The sequence below is a fragment of the Amphiura filiformis genome, chromosome 7 (genome assembly GCF_039555335.1).
Source record: "Amphiura filiformis chromosome 7, Afil_fr2py, whole genome shotgun sequence".
In the NCBI taxonomy this organism is placed as follows: domain Eukaryota; kingdom Metazoa; phylum Echinodermata; class Ophiuroidea; order Amphilepidida; family Amphiuridae; genus Amphiura; species Amphiura filiformis.
The window spans coordinates 30,282,556-30,299,096 of record NC_092634.1 but is presented as its reverse complement, the minus strand read 5'-3'; the positions used below and the strand labels follow the sequence as shown (position 1 = coordinate 30,299,096).

Below are 16,541 nucleotides of genomic sequence, written 5' to 3'. Positions count from 1 at the left end.
CCAAAAACCATCAAGGTCATATCAAGGTTAACAGTTACTGATAATAGATAGTTGGATTGTCATGAAATGTGGTTGATATGAAATCCCTTTATTAAGCAGCAAATCTGAATATAGATTGTTGTAAAACTCAGAGGATGTGATTTCAATTGAGCCGTTTGTTACAAGTATGAATTAAATGTAGACCAATTTAGCACACATTTTCCAATTCAGCTTTCGACATGAAAATTTTGAGTATTTCCTAGTATGTCATTGGTGGTATTTACCAATAAATGCCAATATTTCGCACCCGGTTAGTTGTGCCAAACATTAAATTTACTAGCTTTCCAAGTACTTGCAATGCAAAATTATGAAACATGATCTTCATCCATGGCGTTGTCGTTTTAAAGACATTTCTTGTTTGCATAATAACAAGTTATCCTTTTCTATTGTGTTTGTGCACAGACCCTAGAAAAAAGAAGGGTCTGTGGTTTGTGTATAAATGATTGGTCATGATCCGAAATTCATCACATCGTCTTTGGCTCAACCCTGCATGGGCTCAGCAACAGAAGCTAACAGCTAGCTATATATTTGTCTCCGATTCAAGTTTGACTGGCTTTTACAAGTCCATCGCTGCAATCCATTTTCAGTTCAGGTAAGTGTTTGATTATTTTTCTTTCCACAAGTGTTTGATTATTATATAATCAAAGGCCTATTCAGTGATGCAGCGAAAATAGAGAAATTTTAATTAAAAAAATGAAAATGAAAATGAAATTTTTTCATACAAAATATGCATTTTGTCTGTAAAGGTGTAAAGGAGTGTTTTGTGATTCTAGCATCTTATTTTTATAACTTTTTTCAGTATTACGAAAAAAACTAATTCCCAAAAATTTCAGTTGATTCAGATTTAGCGTTTGTGAGTAATGTATGATCCCAGATAACATATACTTATTGGGCCAATATTGGCAAAAAGTTGCATTGGCATTACATCAGTATTTAATATTGGGCCAATATTGGCTCACCATTCATTGGCAGCTGATCTCGGGCCAATAATAAACAAATCATTGGTTTAATGTTGGCCTTTTATATATCGTTTGATTGGCATTACATCAGTATATAATATTGGGCCAATCTTGGCTTTCAATTGGCAATTTTTACATTGGCATCATGTTGGCAGCCAATATAGGTTATCACACCAATTTCGGTAACAAATTGGGTAACAATATGGTAACAAATAATTATTGTGATGAGTACTAGTGTTTAAAAGACCTTATTTAAATCCTAAATATTATACTAAGTTGAAATAATAGGAAACAAAACCACGGATGATAAAACGCAGGGCAAACGCTATTTAACACCACGGATTATTTATTTTAAAGAAAATACACAAGAATTTTCGGCAATTTCAATTCTAAGACCATACTTTTAAAGATAATTTCTAAAGTACGTGTCACCATGCTATCAAATACTCTTGATGGCTATTGATGAGTCGTAGTGTTCCTCTCTTACCGCGAAGGGGGCAAGAGATGATACATATCGTCTTTTCCCGAGCCAATAACGTCCAATAATTAAAGTAATCCATTGCATCAATATTGGCCCAATACTTAAATTACATATTGTTAAAACATTGGCAGCCAATTGTTTGCCAATAAGAAATGGGTACAGGCCCAATGTTGGTTCAATAACTGTGACAATGTTTGGGCCAAGCTGGGACCAACATTGGCCCAAACCCAATATTGAGCCAACCTTGGGCTCATGAGCAAAACGTGATTGGCCCAATACTGTCAGCCAATGTTGGGCCAATTGAACTCAAACATTGGCCCTTCATTGGGCCACCATTGCCATGCTATCTGGGATATGTGTTAGGCCTAACACTGCTCCATACGCCCATCGCCACTGTGTTATTTGGCGATGATGATTTTTGCTAAACGAATTAAGGGGTGGGGTATGAACGTTTGGACAGTATTTATTGTGGGACATTAGAGCACATCAGACATATCGAATTGCATTCTGAATACGAAGAATGTCCTTCTGATATCAAATAATTTGGATTTTTTGAAACTCGTAATGTAATACACATTTTATGGCAAATTATTAAAAATTAATTTTTTTGATATTAAACAGTAGGCCTACTCGAAGTGAACTTTATAAATCTGATGACTTATACTTAAAGTGTATGTAGGCCTAGGTGGGATGAAAAGCCGACGATCAATTGAAAATTTTGACCTTTCGTATTGAAGATAGGCCTATGGATTTTTTCCCAAAATACAAAAAAAGAAAAGAAAATTAAGTCTTTTTGGGAAAAAAGTCCATATCTTCAATATGAAAGGTCAAAATCTTCAATTGATCGTTGGCTTTTCCTCCCAGCTACATATACTTTAATAATATATCATTAGATTTATAAAATTTACTTCGAGGACTGTTATATATCATAAATGTGAAAAATGATGTGCTCTCATGTCCCACAAAAATACTGTCAAAACGCTTATTCCAGATCCCTTAATGACATCTCGGAATTTAGTATTTAAGGGATCTGAAAAGAGCATTTTGAGCGTTTTGACAGTATTTTTTGTGGGACATGAGAGCACACCAGACATATCGAATTGCATTCTGAATACGAAGAATGTATTTCTGATATCAAATAATTTTCATTTTTTAAAATTCACGATATAATACAAATTTTATGACAAATTATAAAAAAAAATTGATATTTCTCACATTTTTGATATATAACAGTCCTCAAAGTAAATTTTATAAATGCAATGATATATTCTTAAAGTGTATGTGACCTTTCATATTGAAGATATGGATTTTTTCCCAAAAAGACCTAATTTTTTTTTTTTTGTGTTTTTGGGGAAAAATCCATATCTTCAATACGAAAGGTCAAAATTTTCAATTGATCATCGGCATTTCATCCCACCTACATACACTTTAAGTACATATCATCAGATTTATAAAGTTTACTTCGTTCGAGTATTGTTAAATATCAAAAATATCAATTTTTAATCATTTGCCATAAAATGTGTATTACATTGCGAATTTCAAAAATCAAAATTATTTGATATCAGAAGGACATTCTTCGTATTCAGAATGCAATTCGATATGTCTGATGTGCTTTAATGTCCCACAATAAATACTGTCCAAAGGCTCATACCCCATCCCTTAATTAAAACCACCCACGGAAAATCGCGGAATTTGGTGTTTTAACTTCACGGAAAACTTGCCACTTAGTTTTCCACACAGGGAGTGTAAATGTCAAAAATGGGGTTGCTTGAATGAGTGATCCGATTTACCCAGTTTACCGGTACTGTTTGTACTGAAAAGCATGCCTTTTCCAAATACAACAATATAGATAACCGGTACTCTTGAAATGTCCAGAATGTATTATATAGTTATGACTTATGGCAATTAATCTGCAAATTATTTGGAACTTATGTTGAATTTTGATGAGTCAGACTCATCCATTATGAAAACTGATGGGTACCAATCATTTTGATAACAGCTTGTATGTCGTCCATAGGGGGTGTATGGAGTTAAACAGCTTGTATGTCGTCCATAGGGGGTGTATGGAGTTAACGGGAATAGTCCAATTTTGACTTATCCCATAGACAGTGGCGTAGCCGGGGGAAGCTGCCCCCCTGTGAGAAGTCTTTCCCCCTGTTGGAGACCTTTTTATAATTTTCGTCAAAATTCCCCCTTGGAAATTTGCCTTCCCCCCTTGCCCCCCCCCCCTACCCTCTGAAAAAGTCATGGCTAAGCCATTGCTCATATAAGCTCATATACATGTAGTTGGATCGTAATAATTGATGTTTTTATACGCATATTCTTCGTTCCAGATTTATTCTCTGCTTTTCTGCATTGAACTTTTGTGTGACGTCATAGTGTTCGATCCTAGTCCTGCTCAGGTAAGTTGATCAATAAATAATAATCGGCGGGTATCAGGCTAAAATTGATCATCGGCACTGTGATGCCCGATGTACATGTACATGGGAAAAGGTCGACATCCAAGTCCGCGCAATACGAATATTACCATGCTATTACATAGGAACACGTGACAATATTTTTGGCGCCCTCTACGGAGGCGCCAAAATATAGGCATGACTTTGTGAAAAGCTTCTAATTTCACTCTTGCTAGATTGACTTCGCAATTGTTTTGCTAAAATTATGCCCAGCTCAGAAATAAAACCACAATTTGCTTCGATTTTATTTTATTATTGTTTTCTGATATGCACAGGATAAAATGGTGAGCGTATATTCTTTGTTTAAAATACAAAATTAGGATTTATAAAAACACCAAATAAATCCTGACCTTTGTATGGGTTCAACCAGTTTACCGAGTGCCTTAGAAACCCGATAGACGGTGACATTTGACCATACACTAGGATCCACAACATGCTCATCTATCATGGGAACAGTTCTTAAGCCCTAATACATTTGTACTTTCATCCTTTGAAAATTTGGGTACACAAACTCATACTCTGCAACTTGAGGTCAAATTTTGCACTATGATTATGTAATTGAGGTTATTGGACTATGCCATTGGGATGAGACTATTGTGGTCCATAGTGATAAGATCAATTAACGAGGACCCTACTGATGGCTTTTGTTTGCTAATTACCATAGAATCTATATAGCGGTTATTGCCAAAGTTGCAATATGGTGGCACAATTGGGCGGCAAACTGTATGCAAACAACACGGCATATTAATTATACATGTTCTACATTGTTGTATTTTAAAACACTGACGACCAAAATTGACGTTATTGCCATGATTGGATCATGGAGGTAGTTCTACAACTCTGGCGGAAATTCGTTGCCACACCAGGGCCACACCAGCACGTTCTGGTGTTAAAAGCTCGCAATCGAAGCTAAATATGTGATAGTTCCGTATTATTTTGTATACTAGTTGCAAATGCACATTCAGATTACACTTGCCCCTTCCCCACCCCCCATTTTCCAATGTTGGGAGACTGTAATGTAGAAATGATGACGATTTTGTCCAAATCAACATTGCAATAGGGGAGCGGGGAAGGATGTTGGCCAATTAACGCTCAGGTGTGGCAACATTTTTCGCCAAGGTTGTAGCTATACTACCTCCATGATTGGATTAAATAAATAACTAAATCCTGTTATCTACCCAGCAATGTTTGCTTATCTTAATATTTGTAACAAACTGTAGTGTACTATAAATGGTACAAGATAGACAGAAAAGGCAAACAGACAGAAATTTAGAGTTTTAAATTAGAGAGTTGACAGGAAGTTGTAAGAGTTAAATTGTTATGGATATGATTGGTGTAAGGACGAAAAAGTTGAATGTCAGATCAAAGTCATCCGAGGTGAATTAAGTAATGTCAATCACAAATTGTTACAGGTCATTTGAGGTGGACTAAGTTTATTTGGATTGTCAGAACACCTTCCCCAATCAGACACATTTCTCTTGTTTGGCTTGACTTTGCAAAGAGCGTCTAATGTCGGTCTTGCTAGATTTACTTCGCAACTGTTTTGCTTAAAAGTATGCCCAGCTTAGAAATAAAACCACAATTTGCTTGGATTTTATTTTATTATTGTTTTCTGATATGTACGGGATAAAATGTTGTGCGTATATTCTTTGTTTAAAATACAAAATTAATGGACTTCTTTCTATGCTAATATTACATTATTGTTTTAAAGAGAAAAAAAAGTATCCAAACAGTTGGGCGCCCATTCCTTTTTTAAAGGAATTTTTATTTTAGTTTGTCAAAATAAAGGAGTTACACGCGAATCGATACTCAATAATACTTAATAATGTGATTTGAAATGTGCACAATTATTTTTTTCTCTATCGATTTGCGTGTAATACCGTTATATTGACAAACTAAAAAATATTGTCACGTGTTCCTATGTAATAGCATGGTAATATTCGTATTGCGCGGACTTGGATGTCGACCTTTTCCCATGATACATCACGATTACATCGCAAACCGCTGGCGGCGCCCTTATTGTAAATAGCGAGAATTACATATCACATTTCCCCGGGATGTTTCCTATTTTATAATAATAATTTAAATAATATACTTATAATAATAATAACATTAACAACACTAAAAATAATAATAATAATAATAGTTTTATTTTTTACTTGGCCTTATTTTAATTATACTTAACAGTAACATTGAAATATTAAAAAGCACCTTGAAAATGCACTAGCAAATGTAACGCCTGAAAATTGGGCTAAAGCTGAGCAGCATGTCATCAAACTTGAAGAAGAAATGTACAATAATGAAGTCAGAATTGACACAACAGTACCGGAGGACCAATTGAACAGCTTCAGATTCCAAATTGAAGTCGACGATAGCAGCAGCGAAGAGTCCGACTCGGACTCTGAAGATGACGATGCCTATGCCAGTGCACCAGAGTTCCCCGCTTGGAGTTTGAGTGAAGTGTAAACAGGTAAGTCAGATTATAATTTACAAATTGTCCTTACAATTACATGAAATTCAACATGCATGCACATGATCATCATAGGGTAGTGCGCTTGTACACAATGTTTTTCATGATTTACTTCATTGATTTTGAATAGTGCAAATCCTTGACCTGCTAACCAGTCGAGTACGTGTCGCATAAATAATCCTACCTGCAAAAAGCAGTCATTTCTTCTGCACTGCAAGTGCAAGTTGAGCTGCTCACAAATACACAATATGCAATCGATCCAAGGTTTATCAAATCAGTTTGTTGTTTACTTTAGACTTGCAAGTGTCACTCGCGTAAATACGCGAGTGACACTTGCAAATCACGAAGTAAACAACAAACAAAAAATCAACTCGACGAGGCATGTTTGAACTGCATTCTTGAGCTAGCTCACAGTCAAGCACTCAGCTCCGGTCAACTGCTTCGTTTTCTCGGATTTTACAGCATATCATAGCACATACACGTTATGATAGTAATCCCAATCATCATCGAGTGCTCATAGAAGCAGAAACATATAATATGATCCATGAATTGGTGCAAATATTGTAAATGATCCATTAAATTTCGCCAACATCGCGGTAAAATTATTTACATCTTCCACATGTCTCTGTACTGTACGCCAGCCGTATATCGGCCTGTATTTTAAAGTACGGCGATGTACGTGATGACCTCTGTCAACTAACCAATCACATAACGGCAGGGTTAAGGTCATCAATGATCAAGGTCACTGCGCCGTACAGTGTATATACGCTTAGTACGCTACATGGACGCAATAGAAGTGTTCCAGGTTGGCCAAGAAATACGTAATAAAACAGTAGTAGTACTAGTAGTTGAGTAGTAGTAGTTCCAGTAACTGTAACTCGTAACCTAGATTTATACCTGATCTCATGTACCAATACCTTGTGTATTGTAGGCTTGTTATCGTTTCATTTTTCTTTGGCGACATCGAATCTTTGTCGACAAACAAGTGAAAAATATAGTCTTTATAAAGCTTCCGAATTTAGCACTCAATGCGTTATATGTGCATGCAGCCATCATGGCCATGGCCGACGGTGGCGAATTCTATGACCCTAAACTCTATGACCCTAAACTAGCACTTGCCCGGTACAAACATAGAAATGGCCACATTGCTTCAGTCCTGGTATTTAAATGAATATTTCTTCCGTAATCCAATGGTTCCAACGTGGGCATCGCAATGATAGTCTCCCTACACAACCAGATTGTGTCGGCCTGACGCTCGTCGATCCTAACCGCTATGAAAGTGAGGACAGCGCGAGCTCTTACCTGCGTAAAAGTCTGTTCGACAAAGGCGATTGTGAATAAGGATGATTGACAGGACCTTCAAACTCTTCAAGATGACTTGAGAAAGCTTGAAGAATGGCAGAATAGATGGGGAATGTCCTTTAATGCAGCAAAATGCTACATAATGAAAATTAGCAACAAGATGCAACCTCCGGATATGGATTATACTTTTTTTTTGTTTTAAACTGCAAGAAGTGTCATCGCACCCATACCTGGGAATAGAAATTGATAACAAGCTCAATTGGAATACACAGAGGAAAAACACAATTTCTAAAGCAAACAGGGTGCTTGGTTGTCTCAGAAGAAACCTATGGTTCTGCACCAAGGAAGTTAAAGAAACTGCATATATGGCTTTAGTGCGGCCAATACTCGAATATGCAAGCACAGTCTGGGGGCCATACCAGGATGGAGCAATAAATCAACTTGAAGCCGTGCAGCGTAAGGCTGCCAGATTTTGCATGGGGACTTCAAGCAAAGAAGTAGTGTGACCAAGATGATACAGGAGTTAGGATGGGATTTATTGGAAGATAGAAGGAAGCAAGCAAGACTAGCAATGATGTATAAGATAACAAACAACATGGTGGGCATAAACAAGAACGACCATATGGAGCTAATAAAAGAAACAAGAACCAGGAAGAAGAACAGCAGCAATTATAAACCAATTTATGCAAGACTCAACACATACAAGTACAGCTATTTTCCAAGAGCAATTAGGGAGTGGAACGCAACAGGAGAAGAAACAATCAAGGCAAGCACAATTGATAGCTTCAAGAACCGGCTCAACAGTCAACCAAACAGAACAATTAGATAGAGACACCGTCAGACACGCACCATATATCCGCGACCATGACCCAAAAAGTTGGTGAACTGCAGCTAATAATCTGTATCTACCGACTCAACCAAGAAGAAGAAGAAGATATGGTTCATTGGGCGGAGCCATTATGCCCATTTTAGGCTGTTGTTGTGCACACGTCACGCTATATTACGGCATGGCAGCAGACAGGTTGCGCTGTCCTCTGACCTTGACTGTTCGTCACGTAGACAGACCGTGACCTGGGTACACGTACAAAGCAGGGGATGTGACTGCGAGCCGCTATTTTGACACATGGTATCTACATTGTACTCTTCAGAAAAATTACTTTTGTTGACGTTTTATATCAAACAATTTTCGATAACGGATTTCTACTAGGATTTGACGACGGCGCTGATTTCAAAAATCTACGGACGGTAAGCTTACACTATAGAATAGACGTGATGGAGTTAGTTTCAAAGGAATTAGATAGATGGGGGGTGAAATTGAAGGAGAAGAATATATTGGAAGCTTTTGACAGAATTACATTAATGCAAGTTAAGCAAAAAGAGTGGTTGGATTTAGTTATTTTTAAGTTGAGATGTAAATGGACGGTGATGAAATTCAGATCAGATTTGGACCAGCAGGACGATACTGATGAGACATTGGGAGTATTGTTGGGGGGTGATATTGAAGGCCAAGAAGAAGCAGAGGAGGGCGATTTTATAGAGCCAATAGTTTCATTTTCATATGATGTAAGTATAAACAATGTTGCTTAAAAATGATGGCAATCCTTGGTTTTATTTGTGTTTCCCATTTTTGGCTATATGATTGATGATAAATTTCTCAAAAACAAAAGGCTATTCGCTTCAGCTTCTGAAAGCGGAATATTATAATTCATGAATTTTTAAAATATAGAATTTTGCAATGCTTGTCAAGGTGACCGTTATGCATGTTGATAGTGATATCCGTGGATATCAGTGACAGTGTGCTGTACTACCTACTAGACTGCGCGCGGAACTCTCAGTCTCAGTCTTCAATGATACTTGATAGTCGTCATTTATAAAAAATCTATTGGTCGTTATATGAATATCATTTGAGTTAAGAATGAGTTCTTATTCTGTCGGTCCGTGTCACGTCACTTCCGGTTGATGATGTTCGAGTGAAAACAAGTCCCTGATTCGATTTTTGTTGATGATTTCTGTCATTGGTGTTATGTAAATTTCGATCGCAAATAGTCAGTGGAATCAAACGACCGTCTCTAAGTCTTCAGAGTGAAAGAAACTTACTTGATTTACCAATATATACTGACAAACTTAAAATTAAATTCCATGGTCGAGTGTCGTTTTTTTCCTAAATTGAATGCCACTCCAGCAACATCGCTATGTAGCCTCCTTCACAGCCGGTTTCTGTTGTTCACAACAAACCATGAGCCACATGCAGTTTGGGCCCGAGACTAGAGATAGCCCGGATGTCCGACCGACAGAATAATACATCTTCCGAGGAGCAGTTTCAGACAATAGCTCGGGATTAATGGGGCCAGAGGTTATCTTTTGAATTCTTTCATGACCACTGAAGCATAGTCATACCTGAGTGTCAAGGACACTCGGTGTGAATTGAAAGACCATGTCACTCGCCACAAAAGAATGTCAAAGGTCATAAGACACCAATTTAGTGTCTTTCCGCTCCTCAGAATATGATGTTGAAGGTCTAGGACTATAGCCAAAATATTAAATTCTCGATCATGAGAGCCAACTTGCTTTTGAGAATTGACCAATCACACGGTCGCTGCTAGGTAAGGTCAAGGTTCGGTCATGCAGGTTGCGCGATCATGTTATTCTAGATATGAAAAGTACGCTGACGCAAAAGGTACATCCTCTCATGATCGAGAAATTTATTTTGGCTATAGTGCTGTACGACTTTTAATTTAAAGTTTTTGTTTAAAACATTGCCAAAAATTACTTGCCCCCTTTCGGCTCCCCCCCCAATTTTACCTTCCCCCCAGGGCTCATAATTATTGCACCTAGGGCCACAGCCCCTTACATTAAATTAAAAGCAATTTCAAATTCAATTCAATTCTGAGCATTCATTTCAATTCACATTTCAATTCCAATACAGTTTGCAATATACCGTATAAATATTGACAGACCAAAGTCAAATTTAGGTTTTAAATAAATAATTGGCACCGACCGACAGGCACATACTCCGCGTACGTAGTATGCATGCTTTTGAACATGTTCATTAGGCTAGTGTTCATTTTGGCCTGGGGAATAGCACAAATCACAGTACTGATTTAAATGTGATCACTTTTTTTTTTGCAAGATATTGTACAAAATAATACATAATGTGATATTGATGCGACTTAAATGCTCTCCCACCTGCTAGGGCTTGTGCATCAACATCACAGTACCCGTACCTGTGTAGTTCCAATAATTGGAACTCACAGCTTCAAAGTCCTCAAACATTCGAAAATTGTAGTTACTACAACTAGTATGTGTGCATTATTTTGTACAAATTCACTCCCTACAACCTGTGATACGCACATTAACCCGGGGAACTCAACTTAAATTTTGGTAGTGGTGTGCGGCAAAATAGGGGCTTGAAGAACTGAAATTAGGTCCAAATTATAGGCTGTTGAGCTAAAAAATTTCAAAAGTATTTCCAAATTTGAGCTTAAAGAGCTACAATTGTCAGAGTTTGAGGCTCAAAGAACTGGAGCAGATCCAAATTTGGGGCTTAAGGAACTGCCGGAGAGCCTGAAAAAGGGACCCTTGACCGCCGCACATACCCGTACCACCTTAACATATGAGTGCCCCCCCCCCGGACATTAACCTGCAATCCCCCGCATGTATAATTAGTGTGTTGGTGAAGTAAAAAGAACCCTGAAAGTAAAACCAAGGATTGCCATTATGATAATATGTTCAATTACTATTTTGTTTTTAGTATTAAATTCGTTTCTCTGTAGTTGGCACTTCACCTTTCAGATAGAAGACGGATCCTCTTACTGTATCAAAGCAAACTGCCAAGGACCTGTTGCTTGTTGCCTTGGCGTTTATAAACTTGTCACAGCAATGGCAACAGGGGTTTGGTATTATTGCACATGAAACGCGCAACTACTGATGGCGAGTACCAAGCTATAATGCTACAAAAAAGTACATACATGTCACACAGATGTAGGCCCCATAGATGTAATGGTAACTTGAGGAAGATTATCTTATACAGTACCGGTATGTAAAGAGTCATGTACAAATTATAAGTAAGTATGAAAATATCATATTTCCATGTTTGATCAATTGTTTATTTCATTGTAATTCAAAGAATTTGAATTTGAATTAGAAGGTGAAATTAGCAAATGCTCAAGTCTGTAACATCGCTCTATTAGACACTGGCAGGGTTCGATTTACTTTGAAAAAATTGCATAGCGAAAACATTATTTAGGTGATGTTCTTATAATATTTGCATAATTATGTTTACATTATAAAAATTGCTATACAAGCTGAAATTTGTGTAGCAGGTTGTCCAAAATGGGAAGCATTTTGCTCCACGACACAAGTTAAATCGAACCCTGGACAATGGTCACCGAGAAAAAAGGAAGAGAGAATGATCTAAGTTTTTTGATCTGTGGCTTTGGAGAAGATCTAGTTCTTAGGGGCTGTGCAAATACATGTCCTGTTAAAATGTTATGAAGCAAAAGTAATGGCCTTATCCAGTCATCTCTCATAACCATCTTCAACTCCACCATCCACTTTTTAACGGTTAAATTTTACATTGTCTAAATAAATGTACATGTTTGTGTATGACTTCTACATGTATAACTGAACCACTGTAAAAGGAACAATATTGTACTTTTTTCATTTCAGACAACCAATGAACGTGGTGAAGGCATTAAGCTTCCTGTCATATACCTGTACACTGTTGTAAAGGTATGTTTAGGATTCAATTTGTTTTAAATTTTGTTTATGAAATACATGTAAGCCTAAGTGACCTGTTATGTCAGCAAAGGGTACATGTATCTTTTAAAGTCAACTGTGCATTATTCTCAGACGATACCAAAAATATGTTTCAAAAGCGTAAAAAGGGGCCCCTGTTGAACAAAGCTTTCCTGTACGCCTTTTCACCCTTTCTAAAACTTGGTCCCATTTATTAAAGTTTCTTAGGGGATGCGATCTTTTGTGCAGAATTATAGAGGACTGGGGATTCACTCTGTCATTATAAAATTATTTGAAGAAGTCAAGGAGCCCTAGGAATAAACACTAGTGTAATTCATGTCATACACAATTTCTTTTTATGACTGTTGAAATATCTTTTGTTGATGGGCAATTCCATGGTAACGCGTGCTACACATTATCACATCCTTTGACAAACTTTCGAGTTGCTGGTTCGAGTCCCACCGAAGCATGTGGAAACTTTTTTCTTCAAAATTCATGATCGCATTCCAAAGTGAGTCTCTTGTCGATAATCGTGTATGGTATCCTTATAAGATGAATACAAACTGAGTCATCTATATTGTAATTGTATACTTGTTGGTTAAATAGTTGGCAGTGTTTTATGAAAAGCATTTTGTAGAGTTAATGAATTAATGCAATCGTTATTGAAGTTTTTCCGTATAAAATGTGTTTTGATATAAGAAGGAGCAAAAAGACTCACTACATGTATGTTAAAATCCTCATCGTCATATGGAATTCTGCGCCTTTAGTACAAATGTAGGGCCTAATGGAGTAGACTGATACACAATCGATTTGCTATTGTGCTAAGTCTATAGTACCCTAATTGAGCACACAGAATAATAAAAAATAAATATTCACAGATTATCATGTCATGAAAAGAAAATTTATATATTTTGTGTATCCCTCATAATGCTATCAAGATGTTGATTTTTTGCTTATGAATAAACCTAGAAAGTGTGACGTTATACACTGTACATGCCGTCTTTATCCCTATAGCATTTGCACATAGTTCCTTATGCCCGAGCATAGAGAATTGCGTAAATTTGAAGGGGAGCAGGTAAGTAGTAAGTATATATTCCAGAGCTATAAAAATCCGCAATTTTTCCAATTTTGAGCAGAGCCACAAGTGTCAGATTTTGAGGCTCAAAGAACTGGAGCAGATGCAATAAATGTGGTTTTAAGGAAATGCCGGTGAGCCTGAAAGGGGGACCCTTGACCTCCGCACTTATCCATACTACCTTTAGTTTACACGTTAATGCACCCCCGGGCGTTGATCATTCACAAATAATTAAAGCCTCTTGGTGTTTTTGAGAGAGGCCAATGCAGATGAGAACATTGAAAAGTTACCAAATTAAATTGTTGATGTGGGATTGTTAATACCATATGCATGCATTTCCAGACTGTTATTTATACATTGTATTGATCAGTGCAATCAAGATAAATTTGCTTCATAAGATGTGAACCATCAAATTACCATATATTTTATACAGGCACAGGTGGTAGATCAACTAGCTGCCCCAACTGTATCTACCTCTTCCACATCTTCCGCATCTTCATCTGCAGTCCAAGCAAGAGGAACTTCATCAGCTACATGTACTCCATCCATAGTCCCTCCAACAACTAGGGCTTTTAAAGATTCTGCCAATTCCAGTGACATTGATTTGTTGGACAAAATAGTTCATAAAGCAGATAAGTCTATATCCATGAAAAAAAAGAAAGGAAATTTGTTGAACTGTTCAATGTAACCGGATCCACACTTGTCGAGGAAAGGAGTGAGACATTAAAGAAGTGTGCGGAGGAAATGAGGAAAGGGAAGGAAATTATGATAAGAATCAAAGAAGAAGAAAATAACATTAAAGATAAAAATGCAATCATGTTTCAAGTATATATAAATAACAATTGGAAATTAGTTGGATATGTTAGGAAATATAAAATAAAAAAAATAATGTCAGCAATCAGAGGAAGTGAAATAATTAATTTAATTTTAAGAATGCCATTTTGTGTTACAGCAACAGGTAGATGGACAGCAGAGGTAGAGGTAGTAAAGCAAGGCCATTGGCTAGGAAATGATTATTTGTACAAATACAATGATACCATTAAATTTGATTAAACTCCACATTAGGTCATTGCATGATTACTACTTTTATATATAGATTTCACATAATATTTTGTTTAATTAAAATGTGAAATATTGAACAGAAAACTAAAATCACATTGGTCTATCTGCTCTTTTTAAGATTTTCGAGCAACATTTTTGGATAAGTCTTTTTATGGGGTTAAAATTTTTCTATACACTCTTGAACTTTTCATTTTACCCGGCTGGCATTTCTCAAAAGTGGCGTTAAGCTGAGATATTTTAAAACAGTAAAACAGCTATAACTATTTGCTGTTGAGAATACATGACAAATATTTCAATATGTTAACCAAAAATTACATTATTTTTTTGGAATATTTATGTGAAAATGCAATTTTTTGACAATTTTGCCCAATTTCAATTTTAAAAAATTCAATGATTTTTCATGTTAAAATATGGAAATAAGATATTTGATATAAAAAATATACCAATACATTGATATTAATGGTAAAATATTAAAAAAGTCAATCATATATGACAATTCCCTGGAACAAAAGATAAAATGATAAAATAATAAGTTTTGCCATCAAAAACGACTGAAAAAGGTGGGAAACATGGTATCTGACCAATCTGTGACTTCTGCAAATATTGTGGAATTGTGACCCTTGAATATATGCAAGAACATCAGCTGTAGTTTAACATTTTGTATAGTAAAAAAAATTTTTAGGCAAAAACAAGCAGATCTTTGATATTCAAGAGGTCATAGGTCAAAAACCTTAAGTCTCAGGAATTTGCAATGATTGACCTTTTCATGTACACTTTCATATCAATATACTTTTTGTTTCAAATATCTTGAATTTTGAATGTTTTTCCATGATTTATCATGTAACTTAACTTTTGTTGTTAAATTGGAACAACATAGCCAAAATAATGCATTTCTTTCACAAATATTTCATCAATCTATAAAGTTGCAATTTTGTGTAGGTGACATGTAATCATTTTACACAGCAAATATGATGTTTTTAGTTATTACTACTTCAATATTCACAATTTTTGTACAAATACTTGTCAATCTCAGTCCACATCACTTTTCAGATGTACCAGGCCACCATGGTAAAATGGTATAAGATCATAGTGTAACTTTATAACACCATTAGAAGCTTTGTACAAAAATATTGCACAAAAATCTCAACTTTTTTTGAGAAAAGTGGGGATGAGGCTGTGGATCACGAAATGCCCTTTTAAGAGAATAAAAGTATTCATTTTTGGAAAAGTTTTGTACTACAGGAATCCAATGCTGAAAAATGAGATGTAGTATACACCCTGAAGATAATATTTCTCAAAATGAATGTCTGTTTACATCATGGTTATTTTTCACACATCACATGTGTCACACATTTATTTATGTCATATTGATTTTCATAGTAAAATGCTAATACCTATTTCAATGCATCCATAGATACAGAGGAATGAATGATGTTTCACTGGAGCTGGAATAGATAATAATATTATACAATCCCACTTTACATTTTGTTTTACAAATTCAGATTTTCTGATTGATTCAAAGATTTTGAATACTAAAATCAATAGTACTGTTTAACCCCAAAAAGTTATATGTTGATACACAGCAAAAGGTGATAACACAAAATAAAATCATCAGCTCATGCAACGTAAATGTTGGGTCATCAATAAAAATGTCATTTATTTAATTTTAAATAGTACATTTTTTTCTGTACAGTTACATGGATGTGAGATTGAGAATGAAATATTATACAAATATTTACTGCTTATGTCATGAAGGATCTGGTGGAATCTATTGGTCCCCAAGGTGAATTGGAGACTGTGGACCTATACTATTTTCCTGAAACTAAAAGGAAAATAGTAGGCCCACGTTCAGCAAGGGGACTAATAGAGTCAACCAGATCTTCCATATAGAGCACTGTTTGTTAACATTTATAATATTCTTTGTTCATTGATTGGTTAAAATATTAGAAACAGTGATTAA

The 16,541-nt window shown here is 35.9% G+C and overlaps 1 protein-coding gene and 1 long non-coding RNA gene across 2 annotated transcripts in view; both read left to right on the top strand.

The window, feature by feature from the left end:
• The first annotated feature begins 442 nt into the window (after nt 1-442).
• LOC140157002 (uncharacterized) overlaps nt 443-16,541 on the top strand; it is a 59,656-nt gene continuing 43,557 nt past the window's right edge. Inside the window, exons 1-2 of the long non-coding RNA XR_011859620.1 lie at nt 443-631; nt 3,813-3,881. This is a non-coding gene — a long non-coding RNA (uncharacterized lncRNA). The remainder of the gene's footprint in view (nt 632-3,812; nt 3,882-16,541) is intronic.
• Nucleotides 9,099-15,017, top strand: LOC140156337 (uncharacterized). The gene is made up of 3 exons (XM_072179310.1): nt 9,099-9,270; nt 12,376-12,438; nt 13,953-15,017. The coding sequence occupies exons 1-3, from the start codon at nt 9,133-9,135 to the stop codon at nt 14,205-14,207; spliced, it is 456 nt and encodes a 151-aa protein (XP_072035411.1). The 5' UTR covers nt 9,099-9,132; the 3' UTR covers nt 14,208-15,017.